General features: G+C 47.5%; 1 protein-coding gene across 2 annotated transcripts in view; it reads right to left on the minus strand.

Annotated features, from left to right (window-relative positions):
* The window catches only part of FERRY3 (FERRY endosomal RAB5 effector complex subunit 3), a 93,240-nt gene that overhangs the window by 62,672 nt on the left and 8,936 nt on the right, over window positions 1–21,632 (minus strand). For both annotated transcript variants that reach the window (XM_068278361.1, XM_068278362.1), the window contains exons 5-6: window positions 18,115–18,214; window positions 12,098–12,219 (exon numbers count right to left, since the gene is read on the minus strand). In XM_068278361.1, coding sequence (XP_068134462.1) covers window positions 12,098–12,219; window positions 18,115–18,214 — 222 coding nt within the window. The remainder of the gene's footprint in view (window positions 1–12,097; window positions 12,220–18,114; window positions 18,215–21,632) is intronic.

Consider the following 21,632-nt stretch of genomic DNA (forward strand, 5'->3'; position numbering starts at 1 on the left):
CCAAAGTGCAACCCAAAAGTCACTTATCTATCGCAAAGTGGCAACAGCAATTTAAACTAAATACTGTACAAACGTTTTAACTCATACATGAACATTATGGAAAATCCAAGTTGAAAATAAACTGTGAAGATAAACAATTTCATCCATCCTACTCCTGAAAAATGTATTCAATTTTATAGAACCTCCCAGTTTTATTTTCTGTTTTAAAAAGCTAAAAAAGTAGGTTTAATGCTATTGTCTCATAAGATAAGGATTCAGCTTTTCCCATAGTCTCGCAGTTAGCAATCATGTGACCCCCAACAAGACAAATTCAGCAGTCATGAGGTCCCCGACATGACAAATTCAGCGATCGTGAGGCCCCCAACAAATCATAAGGCTCCCAACAAGACAAATTTAGCAGTCATGAGGCACATAAATAGACAGCATTTCACATAAATAGGCAGAATGCCCCTTAATATGGTAGCCCCCCAAGTTAGGTAGTGAGTGACAGGGACCCCCAGGTTAGCTAGTAAATGACAGGCGCCTCCAGTTAGCTAGTGAGTGACAGGCGCCTCCAGTTAGGTAGTGAGTGACAGGGACCCCAGTTAGTGAGTGACAGGGCCCCCTGTTAGATAGAGAGTGACAGGGACCCCAGGTAGAGAGTGACAGGGACCCCAGGTAGAGAGTGACAGGGACCCCAGGTAGAGAGTGACAGGGACCCCAGGTAGAGAGTGACAGGGACCCCAGGTAGAGAGTGACAGGGACCCCAGTTAGAGAGTGACAGGGACCCCAGTTAGAGAGAGTGACAGGGACCCCAGTTAGAGAGAGTGACAGGGACCCCCGTTAGCTAGTGACAGGGACCCCCGCTAGCTAGTGACAGGGACCCCCGATAGTGAGTGACAGGGACCACAGTTAGTGAGTGACAGGGACCCCAGATAGTGAGTGACAGGGACCCCAGATAGTGAGTGACAGGGACCCCCGATAGTGAGTGCCAGGCGCGCCCCCTCCCTTACCTCGCAGCCAGCAGACCTCGATCAGCACCGCGGGCGACCCGACCAGATAGAGCGGGCGCCGGACGCACCACGCTGTGTATGCGGAAGTGATGTCACTTCTGCATATCAGCGGTGTACGCTAGGTCCTAGCGCCCGCTGTATCTGGTCGCCCGCTGATCGAGGTATGAACTTCTGAAGCTCTGGCCGTGGGGTCAGCCGGGGGGGGGGGGGGGCAGCGGCAGCCAGGAGGGGATAGCGGCGGCCAGGAGGGGATAGCGGCGGCCAGGAGGGGACAGCGGGCAGTGCCGGGCACCCCTGGGGAAGAGATCCGTGGCACCCTAGGACAGATGGGGCCCTTAGAGAGGAGTTTATTTGTAGAGTTATCCAATGGGGTTAAAAATTATTGTCTTGGTGTTTATGAACTGCTGTCACTGAACAATATGAACAAGTTGTATTAGGCTGTTTGAACACAGACTAGGACACACAAACAAATAACATCTATGTTGGCCTAAGTGGTATATATTCTGGTACAATCATTTTTGTATATCTTACAATGGTTATTCTGAGAAATTATGTGGAGCATTATTAAGGACTCCAACTCCTGGGAAATGGGGGAATACAGAGTTCCCAGGGGATGGGTAATGTCCGTTTGCTAACCATATTGTTTTTGAGGTGGTGAACCTCCAGAACGACGGTCACCAAGGATTAAGATATAAGATTGTATTTGTAAGTACCAGTGTTCTCCCCAGAAATTTTTTCCAGCCGGGTGGTATGAAAAAGTAGCCGGGTGGGGATAGACACTCTGGGTGCTACTAGGTGGGGAATCGCTCCCCCCCCCCCCACACCTTTAAAGTGACATGCTAGGCTCTGTCTTGTGTATAGGAATCCCCTCCTGCTCCCTCACCGCCATTTCAAGCTGGTGTGTTCCTTATAACCGCACCTCCTCGCTCTTGTGGGTGGGAGCGTTTTCCCCATGCACAGTAGCAATTTTTAGTTACTGTGCAAGTGCAGCACGCCATCGGTCACTGGAACATTATGGAGGAGGTGAGTGGCCACGCATGCAGAGTTCAGAGGGGGCAGCAGAGGAACAAAGCTGCCCGGAATGACTGCAAGGAATAAGAACAACTTTAGGGGCTGGAAGAAGCCCCAGGTAAGTAGCTGGCCATTTTCTTTTAATAGTGTCTTTTAAAGTTTTAACTACTCTGCAGCTGATTTGATAATGAAACTAGCAGCTTTTCCTATATACATGGGCGGTCCTAGTGAGGAAAAGAGGATTTCTGGGCCATGGCATGATATTGATAAGCAGGCAGCTTATGAATCTTATGAATATCATGCTATGGCACCAGATATCCCCTCTTACACCACCCATGTATATAGGAAACATGGGGAAAAAAATCTTGGTAGTTTCATTTTCAAATTCAGTCAGTCACACGGAATATAGCTGGTTGTCAAGGGGCCAGGGTGTCACTAATCTTACACTGTACACACTGGAGGTAGATCAGCATACAGTGCAGGCACTAGAGAACAGCGTATACTGTACATACTGTAGGCAGCAGAGATCAGCACACACTGCAGCTAGCGTGCCAAAAATATGAGGATCACGTTGTGCGGCGTGCTTATCGCGCCGCACCGAAAAATGGGTGGGCCATGGACCAGAATGTGGGTGTTGTCATGGGTGGAGACAAATTTACATGAACTTAGCAATGGTGGGACATTAGATTATGACAGTGGTGGCGAACCTTTTGGAGGCCGAGTGCCCAAAGTGCAACCCAAAAGTCACTTATCTATCGCAAAGTGGCAACAGCAATTTAAACTAAATACTGTACAAACGTTTTAACTCATACATGAACATTATGGAAAATCCAAGTTGAAAATAAACTGTGAAGATAAACAATTTCATCCATCCTACTCCTGAAAAATGTATTCAATTTTATCGAACCTCCTAGTTTTATTTTCTGTTTTAAAAAGCTAAAAAAGTAGGTTTAATGCTATTGTCTCATATGATAAGGATTCAGCTTTTCCCATAGTCTCGCAGTTAGCAATCATGTGACCCCCAACAAGACAAATTCAGCAGTCATGAGGTCCCCGACATGACAAATTCAGCGATCGTGAGGCCCCCAACAAATCATAAGGCTCCCAACAAGACAAATTTAGCAGTCATGAGGCACATAAATAGACAGCATTTCACATAAATAGGCAGAATGCCCCTTAATATGGTAGCCCCCCAAGTTAGGTAGTGAGTGACAGGGACCCCCAGGTTAGCTAGTAAGTGACAGGCGCCTCCAGTTAGCTAGTGAGTGACAGGCGCCTCCAGTTAGGTAGTGAGTGACAGGGACCCCAGTTAGTGAGTGACAGGGCCCCCTGTTAGATAGAGAGTGACAGGGACCCCAGGTAGAGAGTGACAGGGACCCCAGGTAGAGAGTGACAGGGACCCCAGGTAGAGTGACAGGGACCCCAGGTAGAGTGACAGGGACCCCAGGTAGAGAGTGACAGGGACCCCAGTTAGAGAGAGTGACAGGGACCCCAGTTAGAGAGAGTGACAGGGACCCCAGTTAGAGAGAGTGACAGGGACCCCCGTTAGCTAGTGACAGGGACCCCCGCTAGCTAGTGACAGGGACCCCAGTTAGTGAGTGACAGGGACCCCAGTTAGTGAGTGACAGGGACCCCAGTTAGTGAGTGACAGGGACCCCAGTTAGTGAGTGACAGGGACCCCCAGTTAGTGAGTGACAGGGACCCCCAGTTAGTGAGTGACAGGGACCCCCAGTTAGTGAGTGACAGGGACCCCCAGTTAGTGAGTGACAGGGACCCCCAGTTAGTGAGTGACAGGGACCCCCAGTTAGTGAGTGACAGGGACCCCAGTTAGTGAGTGACAGGGACCCCAGTTAGTGAGTGACAGGGACCCCAGTTAGTGAGTGACAGGGACCCCAGTTAGCTAGTGAGTGACAGGGACCCCCGATAGTGACAGGGACCCCCGATAGTGACAGGGACCCCCGATAGATAGTGACAGGGACCCCCGATAGATAGTGACAGGGACCCCAGTTAGTGAGTGACAGGGACCCCAGTTAGTGAGTGACAGGGACCCCAGTTAGTGAGTGACAGGGACCCCAGTTAGTGAGTGACAGGGACCCCAGTTAGTGAGTGACAGGGACCCCAGTTAGTGAGTGACAGGGACCCCCAGTTAGTGAGTGACAGGGACCCCCAGTTAGTGAGTGACAGGGACCCCCAGTTAGTGAGTGACAGGGACCCCCAGTTAGTGAGTGACAGGGACCCCCAGTTAGTGAGTGACAGGGACCCCCGATAGTGAGTGACAGGGACCCCCGATAGTGAGTGACAGGGACCCCCGATAGTGAGTGACAGGGACCCCCGATAGTGAGTGACAGGGACCCCAGTTAGTGAGTGACAGGGACCCCAGTTAGTGAGTGACAGGGACCCCAGTTAGTGAGTGACAGGGACCCCCGATAGTGAGTGACAGGGACCCCAGTTAGTGAGTGACAGGGACCCCAGTTAGTGAGTGACAGGGACCCCAGTTAGTGAGTGACAGGGACCCCAGTTAGTGAGTGACAGGGACCCCAGTTAGTGAGTGACAGGGACCCCAGTTAGTGAGTGACAGGGACCCCAGTTAGTGAGTGACAGGGACCCCAGTTAGTGAGTGACAGGGACCCTAGATAGTGAGTGACAGGGACCCCAGATAGCGAGTGACAGGGACCCCTGTTAGCTAGTGAGTGACAGGGACCCCCGATAGTGAGTGCCAGGTGCGCCCCCTCCCTTACCTCGCAGCCAGCAGACCTCGATCAGCACCGCGGGCGACCCGACCAGATAGAGCGGGCGCCGGACGCACCACGCTGTGTATGCGGAAGTGATGTCACTTCTGCATATCAGCGGTGTACGCAAGGTCCTAGCGCCCGCTGTATCTGGTCGCCCGCTGATCGAGGTCTGAACTTCTGAAGCTCTGGCCGTGGGGTCAGCCGGGGGGGGGGGAAGGGGGCAGCGGCAGCCAGGAGGGGATAGCGGCGGCCAGGAGGGGACAGCGGGCAGTGCCGGGCACCCCTGGGGAAGAGATCCGTGGCACCCCAGGACAGATGGGGCCCTTAGAGAGGAGTTTATTTGTAGAGTTATCCAATGGGGTTAAAAATTATTGTTGTCTTGGTGTTTATGAACTGCTGTCACTGAACAATATGAACAAGTTGTATTAGGCTGTTTGAACACAGACTAGGACACACAAACAAATAACATCTATGTTGGCCTAAGTGGTATATATTCTGGTACAATCATTTTTGTATATCTTACAATGGTTATTCTGAGAAATTATGTGGAGCATTATTAAAGAGAACCAGAGATGAAGCACCCTCTTGTATTTTACCTTATAAATCAGTGGGAACATGACAGTAAACACCTAATCTGCCCTTTGTTTCATTGTTCTCTGTGTAATCTGACTGTTATCACGTCTGATAAGAATCCCCGACTGAGAAGTCAGGCTGCTCCGTCTAGCTTTGCTACAGAAAGATTATAGCTAAGTCTGTCTTCTGTGGTGTTATTTCAAGCCCAAGCCTGCCCCCTTGTGGCTTTGCTATAATGACTCAGCTATAATCATTCCCAGCAAAGCCAGATTTAATTGCTCAGTCTGGGATTCTTGTGACTGCTGTTAACAGACACTTTTAGCAGTGAGGAGGAAACAGAGAGCATGGTAAGTGTTTTCTCTAATGTTCTTACTGATATACATGGTAAAATACACAAGGGTGCTTCCTCTCTGGTTCCCTTTAAGGACTCCAACTCCTGGGAAATGGGGGAATACAGAGTTCCCAGGGGATGGGTAATGTCCATTTGCTAACCATATTGTTTTTGAGGTGGTGAACCTCCAGAACGACGGTCACCAAGGATTAAGATATAAGATTGTATTTGTAAGTATATGTCAACTTTTGAACCTTGATCAAATTCTCAAACCTTGATAGACCATATGGCTATAAGAATAGCTTTAATATTATTAATATATTTCTTTAAAGAGAATCTGTAACGTCAAAATGTCCCCTGGGGGGTATTCACCTCGGGTGGGGGAAGCCTCAGGATCCTAATGAGGCTTCCCACGCCGTCCTCCGTCCCTCGGGGGTCTCGCTGTAGCCCTCCGTACAGCGGCGACGTAAATATTTACCTTTCCGGCTTTCTTGCGCAGGCGCTCTTGACGGCTGTCGGCTCCGAAGTAGGCGGAAATACCCGATCGCCGTCGGGTCTGCTCTACGGTGCAGGCGCAAGTTTCCGGCGCCTGCGCAGTAGAGCGGACCCGACTGAGATCGGGTATTTCCGTCTACTTCAGAGCCGAAAGCAGCCACAGCGCCCCCGCTGGAGCCAGCAAAGGTAAATATTGAACTGACAGTCGGCACAGTCGCCGGCTGTTCGGAGGGCTGCAGCGAGACCCCCGTGGGACAGAGGACGGCGTGGGAAGCCTCATTAGGATCCCGAGGCTTCCCCCACCCGAGGTGAGTACCCCCCAGGGGAGGTTTTTGATGTTACAGAGTCTCATTAAGCATATATTAATATTCATATACCGAATCAGGTATTAACCATCAAACATTAAACCAAACTCAACTAAACTATCTACATAACAGCATACGGTAATAGTGTTGTCTGTCTGTAAAGTAATATGTCTATAGTCTTTATACATGTCAAGGTGGATATAGACTATTCGACTCGATAGGTCACCATATAAACGTTGGTTGAACTTCATTGTCACTGAATAGAAGGGAAGCATTTTTTTTTTTTTTTTTTTTATAAACACTTTTTTTTTTATAGGCAGGAGAACAAAATGTAAATAGAGTTTCAGAAATTCTAAGATCTAGGATTCTAAGAGTTTTGACTCCTTATATACAGTCGGCCACAGATCTGCCCTCTTCATGAATGACTTTACAGTACCACAGTGAATAGACCAAGCTTTTTCAGCTACAAGGTTAGACTCTACTTGTCTTAGTACTTCTTTGATGGTTGGAGTATATTTAGTTTTCCAGTAGCTGGCAATTAAATTTCTGTTTACTATAAGAATATGATTGAGTATTAGTCTCTCCTGAGAAGGCAAATCTGTGGTACCAACATGGAACAATATCATACCAGGGGGAAGGTGTTCTAAGGACATGGGGAGTTGCTTGAGAAATTTCTCCACATCTCTCCATAGTCATTTCAATGTGGGACAACTCAAAATATGTGAGATGGTGCCAATCTGGTTACATCCCCTCCAACATAACGGTGATACATCGAAGTCAAATCTTGAGATTTTTTCGGGGGACATGTACCGTTGCCATATACATTTGAGTAGTCCTTCATGATGGTTAATGCAATGTGAAGATTTTTTTCAATGTTTTAACAGTCATCTCCCAGTCTTCTATGTTTATTTCTGATTGTAGGAGTTCTTGCCATTGGGTCAACTGCTATTTTGGAGCTAGTTCTTTTTTATCTAGGAGGGTTTTGTAAAGGATAGCTGTGCCCTTCATATGAGGACTACCCCTCTTCCAACGCACACCAAATTCAAATTAAAAAAAAAAAAATCACTGGTGATATGTATGAATAGATACTGGTGCTGTACTGTATGTGGTACCCAGTATATAGGCGATTGATTGACTGGTTGGATTGGTCAACGCTCCTTGTCTCCCTGTTTATCAGAGCGGTATGGAAGAATAGATTGCGCTGTGCCCATAAAACACGCCTCTTTCACCCTTCTGGCCCCGCCCTTGTATCCCATTTACCTCCTTCTCTGCCTCTCAGATCTCACACATGTGCGTCTGCGCCGCTTCACTGCAGTCCTCAGCAGCGAGATCTGAGAGGCGGTAACAGGATAGGATCTCACACATGTGCACCTGCACCGCTTCACTACAGTCCTCAGCAGCGAGATCTGAGAGGCGGTAACAGGATTGGATCTCACACATGTGTGCCTGTGCCGATTTACTACAGTTCTCAGCAGCGAGATCTGAGAGGCGGTAACAGGACAGGATCTCACACATGTGCACCTGCACCACTTCACTACAGTCCTCAGCAGCGAGATCTGAGAGGTGGTAACAGGATAGGATCTCGCACATGTGCGCCTGCACCGCTTCACTACAGTCCTCAGCAGCGAGATCTGAGAGGCGGTAACAGGACAGGATCTCACACATGTGAGCCTGCGCCGCTTCACTACAGTCCTCAGCAGCGAGATCTGAGAGGCAGTAACAGGATAGGATCTCACACGTGCACCTGCGCCGCTTCACTGCAGTCCTCAGCAGCGAGATCTGAGAGGCGGTAACAGGATAGGATCTCACACATGTGCGCCTGCACCGCTTCACTACAGTCCTCAGCAGCGAGATCTGAGAGGCGGTAACAGGACAGGATCTCACACATGTGCGCCTGCACTGCTTCACTACAGTCCTCAGCAGCGTGATCTGAGAGGCAGTAACAGGATAGGATCTCACACATGTGCGCCTGCGCCGCTTCACTACAGTCCTCAGCAGCGAGATCTGAGAGGGGGTAACAGGATAGGATCTCACACATGTGCATCTGCACCGCTTCACTACAGTCCTCAGCAGCAAGATCTGAGAGGCGGTAACAGGACAGGATCTCACACATGTGCGCCTGCACCGCTTCACTACAGTCCTCAGGAGCGAGATCTGAGAGGCGGTAACAGGATAGGGCTTATCACACGGCATCAGTGACACCCGGCGTATAAGACGACCCCTGACTTTTCAGATGATTTTCAAGGGTTAAAAAGTAGTCTTATACACCAGAATATACAGTATGTATTCCCCAGGGGCATTTTTCTTCAGGTACACTTTAAAAGGAAATAAATATGGCAGCCTCCATGTCCCTCTCACTTCAGGTGTGAACCTAAACCAAAGTTAAAAAACAACAAAAAAAACAAAACACCCAAACAAACCCTTACATGGAGCTTGGCTGCGCCTACACGACCCTGTCCATGCGCATCGTCATTCATGTTCCTGCTGCCAGCGCAATACAAGATTTCCACAGGCTCAGAGGAAAAACGAAACTTAGCCACTGCAGGGGGACCGAAGCATCATTCCAGGATGGCGCCGGCACAGGACAACTGCAGGGGGCTGGTAGAAGCCCCAGGTAGGTGAAACTTTTTTTTTACACTTTGGTTTAGGTTCACTTTAACCACTTTACCCCCGCGCGTACGTATTTCTCCGCCCCTTTTTCCATCCTTTAACAACCAGGGACGGAGAAATACGTACTTTCCCCGTTCCCGACGCTGTCCGCGCTCCCGCTCGTAAACACGCCGCCCGCCGCTAGTAAACACGCCGCCGCCCGCTCGCCCAGAGATCAATGAACGGGAAAATCCATTCCCGTTCGTTGATCTAAGCCCCACAATGACCCGCTGCTCTCCTATGGGCAGCGCGATCATTGTGAGAAAAAACTCACGTGTCCAGCCTCCTTATACTTCCTCCAAGCTTCCGGAAGGAAGCTTGGAGGTCGCATTAAAACAAAAAGTTACTGTGGCCATCTTGTGGCCAAATAGTAAACTACTAAAGAAAGCAATCATAAAACCCCTCCTGAAGAAACCATCACTAGATCCTGATTCTGTAACCAACTACAGACCTGTGGCGAACTTACCATTCCTATCAAAAGTTATCGAGAAAGCAGTCGCCAACCAGCTAGAAGCCAGGCTTACAGATAACAACATCTTTGATACTTTTCAGTCAGGATTCAGGAAAAGGCACAGCACTGAAACAGCATTAGTCCGAGTAATGAATGATCTACTTACTGCAAGGGACAAGGGTGATTGCTCAATTCTGATTCTTCTTGACTTGTCAGCAGCATTTGATACTGTGGACCATGAAATACTAATCCAGCGACTGAAGAATTACTGTGGCCTAAGGGGTACTGTTCTTAGCTGGTTTCAGACCTTCCTATCTGGCAGGACACAGCAAGTATGTCTGGGCACACACTACTCTAATCCAGTGCCACTTGCCTATGGAGTTCCACAGGGTTCTGTACTATCACCATTACTCTTTGCAGTCTACATGCTCCCACTGGGCAAAATAATCCAGAACTATGGTTTAGGATACCATTGTTATGCAGATGACACACAACTGTATCTGTCCTTCAAGCCTGGCACCCAAGACCCATCAGCATCCATAAATGCGTGTCTAGTGGATTTACAAAATTGGATGAACACCAGCTGGCTGAGGCTGAACTCTGACAAAACAGAGGTGTTGGTGGTAGGTGGTCCACACATGATGGATAAAGTTCAAAACGCTCACCACCTCAAACTAGCAATTGGGGGAGATACTGTACAGTATAAAGACTCTGTGCGAAACCTTGGGGTGATCCTGGATGGAAATCTAAAACTCAGACAGCAGGTATCAGCTGTCGTCAAGTCTTCCTTCTTCCATCTAAGAAATATAGCGAAAATCAAACACCTTATCCCAGCTGAAGACCTACCTGCCCTGGTTCACGCATTTGTATCCTCCCGCCTAGACTACTGCAACGCCCTGTTAATTGGATCTACAGATAAGGTTCTGCGCCCCTTACAGCTAGTACAGAATGCTGCAGCCAGACTCCTAGCCAATGCCCCCCGCAGCTCACACATCACCCCAGTACTGCAATGCCCCCTGCAGCTCACACATCACCCCAGTACTGCAAACTCTTCACTGGTTGCCAGTAAAATGGAGAATCAATTTTAAGATCTGCCTGCTGACATTCAAGGCTCTACACCACATGGGACCCAAATACATAGCGGATCTATTGGAACTTTATGCCCCTCCACGCACCCTCCGCTCTGCCAACAAGATGAAGCTGGTTATTCCCAGGATACACTTAACATTTGGTGCTCGGGCCTTTTCCTATGCAGCCCCTACTCTATGGAACTCACTTCCACAATCAGTACGAGAGGCTCCTTCTCTGGACAGCTTTAAAAAAAGGCTAAAAACTCACCTCTTTTCCCTAGCCTTTGAGACTGCATAATGCAGGGTCACAGCGCTTTGAGTCCCCAGGGAGAAAAGCGCTATATAAATATTATTGTTATTGTTATTGTTGTTACACCCTACACATTTTTCACATACAAATAAATGACTTTTACACATATAATTAACTCATTACCTCCCACACTCCCCATTTTTTTTTTGTAATTAAAAAAAAATTAAAAAATATACATAAATAGTTACCTTAGGGACTGAACTTTTTAAATATTTATGTCAAGAGGGTAGAACACTGTTACTTTATAAACTATGGGCTTGTAATTAGGGATGGACGCAAAAATGAAAAAAATGCACCTTTATTTCCAAATAAAATATTGGCGCCAAACATTGTGATAGGGACATAATTTAAATGGTTTTATAACCGGGACAAAAGGGCAAATACATTTCATGGGTTTTAATTACAGTAGCATGCATTATTTAAAAACTATAATGGCCGAAAACTGAAAAATAATTATTTTTTTCCCCACATTTTTCCTATTTTCCCATTAAAACACATTTAGAAAAAAATAATTCTTGGCATAATGTCCCACCTAAAGAAAGCCTAATTGGTGGCGGAAAAAACAAGATATAGTTCATTTCATTGCGATAAGTAATGATAAAGTTATAGACGAATGAATGGAAGGAGCGCTGAAAGGTGAAAATTGCTCTGGTGCTCAGGGGGTAAAACCCCTCAGTGGTGAAGTGGTTAAAGGGGTTCTGTGGGGGGGGGGGGGGGGGGGGGTGTTGATAATAAAAACTGACACTTACCTGAGCCTTCCACTGGCCCCCTGCAGCTGTCATGTCTCGTGCGTTCCTCCTATGATCCGCCGCCGGTCTCGATCCGATATTCGTCTAACAAGGCACAGTATGAAGTTTTCTTGTACTGCGCCTGCACAGTAAGTTCCCGATGACGCGCGCGGGAGCGAGGCCGCGCAGCCGCAGTCTTATTAGAATCGTAATCAGACTGGGACCGGCGGCGGGGAACGGAGGATCATTGGAGGACGGCGTGGGACATGACAGCTGCAGGGGGACGGTAGAAGCCTCAGGTGAGTGTCGGTTTTTATTTTCAAACGCCCTCCTCCTCCCCTCCTCCCCCTGAACCCTGTTATGCTGCAGTGTGATTTGCTGAGGATCAGCACCACATTCTTCCCCAGCAGTCCCTGAATAGAGTCCTGCGAGCGTCTCTCCTGCACCCACCTGAGGGAGCTGTTGTTGGGGTTCTTGAGATCCTGGTGTAGTTTGATCACCCACTCCTGGTACTCTTGCTTCTGGATGGTGGAGAGTTGCTTCAGCTCCGTGATCCATCTATTCTCCAAGATCTGACACAAACAGGAAAGCTACAGTAAGAGAAAGAGCTGCAGCACTACATGGCCTTAAAGTGAACCAGAGACGAAGCCCCCTTGTGTATTTTACCATATATATCAGTAAGAACATTAGAGAAAACACTTACCATGCTCTCTGTTTCATCCTCACTGCTAAAAGTGTCTGTTATCAGCTGTGATAAGAATCCCGGACTGAGCATTCAATCTGGCTTTGCAGGGAATAATTATAGCTGAGTCATTATAGCACAGCCACAAGGGGGCAGGCTTGGGCTTGAAAAGACACCAGAGAAGACAGACTCAGCTATAATCTTTCCGTAGCAAAGCTAGACTGAGTGCTCAGTCAGGGATTCTTATCAGAGGTGATAAAAGTCAGATTAAACAGAAAACAATGAAACAAAGAGCAGATTAGGTGTTTACTGTCATGTTCCCACTGATTTATAAGGTAAGATACAAGAGGGTGCTTCATCTCTGGTTCTCATTAAAGGATACATCCGAGCAGTATAAAAATATAAAAAGATCCACTTACCTAGGGCTTCCTCCAGCCCCTGGCAGCCGTCCTGTGCCCTCGCCGCAGCTCCGGTCCCAGGCGGTGGCCCAGGAGTCCCCTCCGGTACCAGAGGCCTACTTCAATTCCAGCGTGCAGCTCACGTAGTTGCGCTGACATCATCCGGACTGTACTGCGCAGTGCAGTAGTAGCAGTAGCTCTGTACAGTCCGGATGACGCCAGCGCGACCAGTGAGTCGCATCCTGGAGCGCTCCCCCCCCCCTCTTTTCTCCGCAGCCGATTGGGAACTTCTGGCAAAACGCGACCAGTAGGAGGGCTAGGCCTCAGATCTTCATTGCTGTTACTTTATCATGCGTGTAGAAAGGGTAACACGACACAATGAAACCGGTCTAATGTAGAAGGGGCCTTAAAGAGACCCTGAATCAAAAAAATGTTTTTGATAATATAATGAATTGGTTGCGTAGCACAGATAATTACTGGAACATTAGTAGCAAAGAAAATATTCTCATTTTTATTTTCAGTTATATAGTGTTTTATAACATTGCATCATTCTCTGATATTTGCAGTTTACACACTACTCAGCATTCTAAATGGTTTTACAGAGCAGGCCAGTGAACTTTTGAACTGTCCTCTGCAGAGAAAAAGTAAATAGTGACAGACACTTGAGATAATAAGCTTCAGAAGACAGAGCTCTCTGCTACTTTGAGGCTGGTTTCACAGTGGGACGTTAAAGTCCCACGTTACAGCAGCCAGTAACGCAGCCTAACTCACAGCACTGTAAAATCAATGTGCTGTTCACAGTACCCACGTTGCGTTACATAGTAACGCAGCACATTTAAACAAAGTGCTGCATTCTGTACCTTATACTGGGCTAAGCCACGTTAGTCTGCTTGCACATGCTGAGTAATGTTGGAGGAGGACTCCGCAGCCAGCCACATAGCTAATTAATATTCACCGCACTGTGGAGACTCCTGGTGGGTCTGTAGTGTTGTCCGGATCATGAACGAATCGTTCATTTGATCCGGATCTTTTTTCTGAGTCGAATCATCCGGATCACCACAATAAAAGATTCGGTTCACAGGATGTCTGTCTGGAAGAAACAGGAACATACAGAATGTACAGTGCAGGGAAAGTCCTGTCCTGCTAGTCATTTCACCCAGTCTGCTTCCCTAGTAAAATGATTCAAATGATTCGGTTCAAAGATCCGGATCTTTTCAATGATCCGATTCAAATTATCCGAATCCTTAAAAAGATCCGGACTTCCTATCACTAACCTGGAGCGGCTGCTTTGAGAGCTGCATAACGCAGTTCAATGTGACGTCCAACTTCAACACCAGCATGCATTGCGTTAGGGGCACGTTATACGACCATAACGTCCCCTAAAACGCAACGTCTTGGTGGGAAAGTAGCCTGAAAGTCGCAGAGCCCAGAGACGCTCTTTTGCATAGATAACAACTGGAGATTCTTAACTCTTCCTGTACTGGAAACGCTATTAGACTCATATCTGTGATAATAATGTTTTATTTCTTAGCTGTACTACACAAACAATTCAATATATCATAAGTTTATTTTCACTTCAGTGTCTCTTTAAGGGGACCTGAAGTGAGAGTAATACGGAGGCTGCCATCTTCATTCCCTTATAAACAATGCTGGTTTCCTGACATCTGTGCTGATGCTCCGCCTCTTATACTAGAAATCACGGGCCCAGAATGAGCATGCTTGTTGCAGGGCTGTGATTTCACTTCTTACAGGGCTGTGACTCAACCGGCTGCATGCTTGTTGCAGGGCTGAGACTCCACTGACTGCATGCTTGTTGCAGGGCTGAGACTCCACTGACTGCATGCTTGTTGCAGGGCTGAGACTCCACTGACTGCATGCTTGTTGCAGGGCTGAGACTCCACTGACTGCATGCTTGTTGCAGGGCTGAGACTCCACTGACTGCATGCTTGTTGCAGGGCTAAGACTCCACTGACTGCATGCTTGTTGCAGGGCTGAGACTCCACTGACTGCATGCTTGTTGCAGGGCTAAGACTCCACTGACTGCATGCTTGTTGCAGGGCTGAGACTCCACTGACTGCATGCTTGTTGCAGGGCTGAGACTCCACTGACTGCATGCTTGTTGCAGGTGTGCGACTCACACACAACTAAAGCCAAAAGCCCAGCAGGACAGCCATGGAAAAGGCACTGTTTATAAGAGAATGAAGATGGCTGCCACCGTATTCCTCTCACTTCAGGTCCCCTTTAGACATTCAGCATACCACACCTTCAAACGATAGTGATGCCCGAGTGTACGGTCCCCCTCCTAACCCCGCCCACTGGATGCCCCTCCCCCCAGCCTCTATATAGCATATACAGTGGGATGCAAAAGTTTGGGCAACCTTGTTAATCGTCATGATTTTCCTGTATAAATCGTTGGTTGTTGCGATAAAAAATGTCAGTTATATATATATATATCATATAGGAGACACACACAGTGATATTTGAGAAGTGATATGAAGTTTATTGGTTTTACAGAAAGTGTGCAATAATTGTTTAAACAAAAATTAGGCAGGTGCATAAATTTGGGCAGCACAAAACAGAAATCAATATTTAGTAGATCCTCCTTTTGCAGAAATTACAGCCTCTAAACACTTCCTGTAGGTTCCAATGAGAGTCTGGATTCTGGTTGAAGGTATTTTGGACCATTCTTCTTTACAAAACATCTCTAGTTCATTCAGGTTTGATGGCTTCCGAGCATGGACAGCTCTCTTTAACTCACACCACAGATTTTCAATTATATTCAGGTCTGGGGACTGACATGGCCATTCCAGAATGTTGTACTTGTTCCTCTGCATGAATGCCTTAGTGGATTTTGAGCAGTGTTTAGGGCCGTTGTCTTGTTGAAAGATCCAGCCCCGGCGCAGCTTCAGCTTTGTCACTGATTCCTGGACATTGGTCTCCAGAATCTGCTGATACTGAGTGGAATCCATGCGTCCCTCAACTTTGACAAGATTCCTAGTCCCTGCACTGGCCACACAGCCCCACAGAATGATGGAACCACCACCATATTTTACTGTAGGTAGCAGGTGTTTTTCTTGGAATGCTGTGTTGTTTTTCCTCCATGCATAACACCCCTTGTTATGCCCAAATAACTCAATTTTAGTTTCAGCAGTCCACAGCAGCTTATTCCAAAATGAAGATGGCTTGTCCAAATGTGCTTTAGTATACCTCAAGCGGCTCTGTTTGTGCTGTGGATGGAGAAAAGGCTTCCTCTGCATCACTCTCGCATACAGCACCTTGTGTAAAGTGCGCCGAATGGTTGAACTATGCACAGTGACTCCATCTGCAGCAAGATGATGTTGTAGGTCTTTGGTGCTGATCTGTGGATTGACTGACTGTTCTCACCATTCGTCGCTTCTGTTTATCTGAGATTTTTCTTGGTCTGCCACTTCAAGCCTTTGAACTGAGTCTGTGGTCTATTTCCTCAATATGTTCCTAACTGTGGAAACAGACAGCTGAAATCTCTGAGACAGCTTTCTGTATCCTTCACCTAAACCAGGGGTCTGCAACCTTTAAGACATAAAGAGCCACTTGGACCCGTTTTCGAAAAGAGAAAAAAACTGGGAGCCGCAAAACCATATGCACAAATCGTTAGCAGATCTGACCCCCATATGCACAAATCGTTAGCAGATATGACCCCCATATGCACAAATCGTTAGCAGATATGACCCCCATATGCACAAATCGTTAGCAGATATGACCCCCATATGCACAAATCGTTAGCAGATCTGACCCCCATATGCACAAATCGTTAGCAGATATGACCCCCATATGCACAAATCGTTAGCAGATATGACCCCCATATGCACAAATCGTTAGCAGATATGACCCCCATATGCACAATCCTTCAGCAGATCTGACCCCCATATGCACAATCCTTCAGCAGATCTGAAAAAAAAAAACATTTACTCACCTAGTCAGAAGACCTCCTGTCACGATCTCCTCCTGTCCCGACCTCCGGTCCCGACCTTGTGGCGCGCAACTCCCACGATCCTCTTCCTACGTCACGTCCTGCCTGCAGGGCTAGGGGAAAATGGCCGCCCCAAGCCCTGCACTGCACTGGTCCGGCGGCCTCTCTGATAGGCTGCCGGCCAGCGACAACAGCACACGTCACGCGCGCTGCAGCCACCGACACCGGAGCCGCGGCGAAGATGAAAAAGAGCCGCATGCGGCTCCGGAGCCGCGGATTGCCGACCCCTGCCCTAACCCATGATGGTGAACAATTTTTGTCTTCAAGTCATTAGAGAGTTGTTTTGAGACCCCCATGTTGCTACCCTTCAGAGAAAATTAAAAGAGGAGGGAAACTTACAATTGACCCCCTTAAATACTCTTTCTCATAATAGGATTCACCTGTGTATGTAGGTCAGGGGTCACTGAGCTTCCCAAGCCAATTGGAGTTCCAATAATTAGTTCTAAAGGTTTTGGAATCAATAAAATGACAACAGTGCCCACATTTATGCACCTGCCTAATTTTATTTAAACAATTATTGCGTACTTTCTGTAAATCCAATAAACTTAAAGAGAATCTGTACTGCAAAATTCTTACAATAAAAAGCATACCATTCTATTCATTATGTTCTCCTGTGCCCCTCTGTGCTGTTTCTGCCACTCTCTGCTGCAATCCTGGCTTGTAATTGCCAGTTTTAGGCAGTGTTTACAAACAAAAAACATGGCTGCTAACCAGCATGTGATAGGCTGAGAGAAGCTCAGTCTGTGACTCATACAGAGCCTGCAGGGGGCGTGGAGGGTGTGTGTATAGCTTCTGCCTATCACAAGCAGAGCAGCACATTCCTGCCTGAGTGCCTGAGCCTGACAAAGCTGACAAAGGAAAGAAGATTAGATTATATAACAGAGATAATACAGCCACTGTGCAACTAGGAAAGGCTGCAGTAAGACAGACTACATACGAATAGGTATAGGAACTTATAGAATAGAAGAAATAAGGCTGAAAAGGTTGTTGCAGAGTCTCTTTAATTTCACTTCTCAAATATCACTGTCTCCTACATGATATATTTCACTGACATTTTTTATCGTAACAACCAACGATTTATACAGGAAAATCATGACGATTAACAAGGTTGTCCAAACTTTCGCACCCCACTGTATATCGTTGCCGGCGCCTTTCCTACCTGTGTACAGGGCTTTACAGAAGATCAATGAGATGCTAATATTTCTGCCTTGCATGCAAAATGAATGCAAACTATATCTATCTTAGAATTGGCCCAATCAACAACAGCATCTGGCTGGCCCAGTCCTGAGTTGCATACAGTTTGCATTCGATGTGCATGCAAGCCCACCGGTATTATTCACTGACCTCCCCCTACCCCGGCGTCCTCTGCAATAGTCACCTGCTGGGATTCGAAGTGCTGAGCTGCGACGCAGTTCACATCCTGGTCGCTGAGAGACTTGCCCAACTCCTGCATCACCTTGTCCATCTCCACGCCTTGCCTGCGGGGAGGAGAAAATATTACTACAGAACCTGCAGCGGAATCAGAACTAACAAACGACCTCAAAAGCAAAATCATAACGGACCGCAGCAACAGACACTGGGCCTAAACCAGGGGTGTCAAACCCAAATACAAAGTGAGCTCTGGGACCAAGTCGTGGGCCATCCTCAATATCTAGTGGTCACCCTCCCTTATAAAAGTTCCCTGGTGTCTAATAGCTCCCTTCTTCCCATATACAGCTCCCTGGTGTCTAGTGGACCTCCCTCCCTATACAGTTATCTGGTGTATAGTTGTCTTCTCTCCCTCCTCTATACAGTTCCCTGGTGTCTAGTGGCCCCCTCTCTTCCCAATACAGTTCCCTGGTATCTAGTGCTTTCCCCTCCCCATATGGATTCCCTGGTGATCTAGGACTCACCCTCCTATATAGCTTCTCTGGTGGTCTAGAGTGGGCCAAACATAATGCAAAGTGAGGAAACCATCTGAGGGCCAAATTTGTCCCACGGGCCGGAGTTTGATATGTATGGCCTAAACGTTCTGCCTTTCTTCATCCTAAAATAATGTAATTTGAGAAAAAAAAAACCCCTCCCTCCATTTTCTGGAAGCAGCTATTGCGTGTATTTACAGTATGTTTAGCAATATAAGACAGTCCGGACTATAAGACGCACCAAGGCTTAGAGGACAGAAACCAAGAGGGAAAAAAATATACAGTATACTAAACCTGTTGTGTCCATGGTGCAGGGCTGTCTTGTAGATGGTCTCCCCCCCCCCCCCCATTGTTGTGCCCCCCTTGTGTCCTCCGTGCCCCAGTCAGTCCCCCTGCATGCTCCTTTTTGTCCCCCTTTGTGCCCCCCAATCCTCTTGTGTCCCCCTTCGCTCCCACTTGCATAGTTAAAAGCAGTGGCAGCCCATCTCACCTGCTCCAGCGGCGATCAGAGACCTTTCTTCTCTCTCACTGCTCCCCTAGTGCCGGCTTCTGATGATTGTTTCATAACACGCGACCAGCACTAGGGAAGCAGTGAGAGAGATGGGAGGTCTGATCGCATCTGGATGAGGTGAGACGAGCTGCTCCTGCACAGGGAGCGGAGGAGCACACAGGGGGAGTGGAAGAAGATACGAGAGGAGCGCAGGAGCACACAGGGGGAGTGGAAGAAGATACGAGAGGAGCGGAGGAGCACACAGGGGGAGTGGAAGAAGATACGAGAGGAGCGGAAAAGCACACTGGGGGAGCAAAGGACGAAACACAGGGACAGTAAATGGAGGACCCAACATCGTGGCGGTTCAGTGGGCATTTGTAAGTCAGGGACTATCTGTATTTGGAATATAAGATGCAGTGACACTCTCACCCCATTTTTGGGGAGAAAAAGTGCGTCTGTTATTCAAAAAAAGTCCAGTATCTTCTGTTCAGTTGTACAGTGAGAAAAGCAACCCTCTGCTGCACAGGATCAGCGCCTCTGTCGTGCAGATACAGCTATGATAATATATACCGAAAACTTGAGAGACTGTGGCGCAAATCTCAGTCCCCAGGAGACAAACATGCCTTAATCCTCCACTTGAAGAGCTACCAAAAGGTAATCACGGGAAAAAAATCATCCTTTCTATCACAAGAGATTGCAAATGCAGTTAACAAACCAGCCCAACTGTTCCGCACAGTGGAAAAACTCTGCAACCCGGCATGTCAAAAACTTAACATCGAGTCTTCAAAGGACCTCTGTGACCAATTTGCCCATTTCTTCACAGACAAAGTCTCCGCTATAAGGTCCGCCATCCAACTTACAGCATCTGAGCCTAATATAGCGCCGAAGACCATTAGCAGAGACAATGTAACACCTTGGTCAAACTTCAAAGAAATTGATGAAGAAGTCACATCAAGCATCCTCCTTCACGTCCGCCTAACTACCTGTGACCTAGATCCTGGCCCAACACAGTTCATGTTGAACTGCCCCGACCTGTTCGTACCGGTATTCCTAAAAACTGTTCCTTAAAATCAGGGATATTTCCTGCTTTACTGAAGGAAGCAATCATCAGGCCTCTCCTCAAAAAACCCTCCCTGGACCCAGATGCAATGACCAGCTACAGACCTGTCTCTAACCTTCCCTTTCTGGGCAAGCTAATTGAAAAAGCTGTTTACCTCCAGCTAGAAGCCAAAATCCTACAAAACAACAGTTATGACCCATTCCAGTCTGGCTTCAGGAAACACCACAGCACTGAAACGGCCCTCATCCAAATATGCAACCACCTGCTCATGGCAAGAGACAGAGGAGAGTGCTCCATCCTCATACTGCTAGACCTTTCTGCAGCCTTTGATACAGTTGACCATGACATCTTGATAAACAGGCTACAGGAATACTGCGGCATTGATGGCATAGTTCTTCAGTGGTTCCAATCCTTCTTGAGTGGCAGAACCCACAAAGTGTCTATGGGGCCCTTCCTGTCCACCCCTGTATCACTTAGGTATGGGGTGCCCCAGGGCTCAATCCTCTCTCCCCTGCTTTTCACGATTTACATGTTACCGCTGGGAAAACTAATCCAAAAACATGGCCTGACATACCACTGCTATGCAGACGACACTCAACTATATCTTTCCTTCAAGCCTGGTGTGACAGACCCAACTCTAACTATAAATGCCTGCTTACGTGAACTACAGCAATGGATGAATGACAACTGGCTGAAACTAAATGCAGACAAAACTGAAGTCCTTCTGATAGGAGGGCAGAGCATGATATCAAAACAACTTAACTTGCAGTCTGCACCACTGGGAATAGGAGGCACGGATCTACGCAGCTCTGATCATGTGCGTAGCCTGGGAGTTCTAATTGATGGGGATTTAAACTTCAGAACTCAAATCTCTGCTGTGGTGAAATCATCCTATTTTCACCTGAAGAACATTGCAAAAATCAAGCACCTCATACCCCCAGAAGATCTGCTAACCTTAGTCCATGCCTTCATCACATCCCGACTGGACTACTGCAATGCTCTCTACACTGGCCTTCCAAAAAAGGTCTTGTACCGACTACAGCTGATACAGAATACTGCTGCCAGACTGCTAACCAACCAACCCCGTCACTGCCACATAATGCCAGTCCTGCACTCCCTTCACTGGCTACCTATAGAATGGAGGGTCCTATTCAAGATCGGCCTACTGACATTTAAATCCCTGAATAATTTAGGCCCTGGATATATGAAAGATATGTTGCAGCTGCGTAGCAATCCCCGCATTCTCAGATCAACAGGTTCTAATAATCTAGTCATATCCAGAGTCCACTTGGAAACTTTTGGTCCCAGAGCCTTCTGTCATGCTGCCCCTACGTTTTGGAACTCCTTACCTCAACAGATCAGGACAGCTCCATCCCTGGACGTGTTTAAATCCAGACTGAAAACCCACCTGTTCAGTTTGGCATTTGCAGAAATATAACTTTTGT

The sequence above is a fragment of the Hyperolius riggenbachi genome, chromosome 3, assembly GCF_040937935.1.
Source record: "Hyperolius riggenbachi isolate aHypRig1 chromosome 3, aHypRig1.pri, whole genome shotgun sequence".
In the NCBI taxonomy this organism is placed as follows: domain Eukaryota; kingdom Metazoa; phylum Chordata; class Amphibia; order Anura; family Hyperoliidae; genus Hyperolius; species Hyperolius riggenbachi.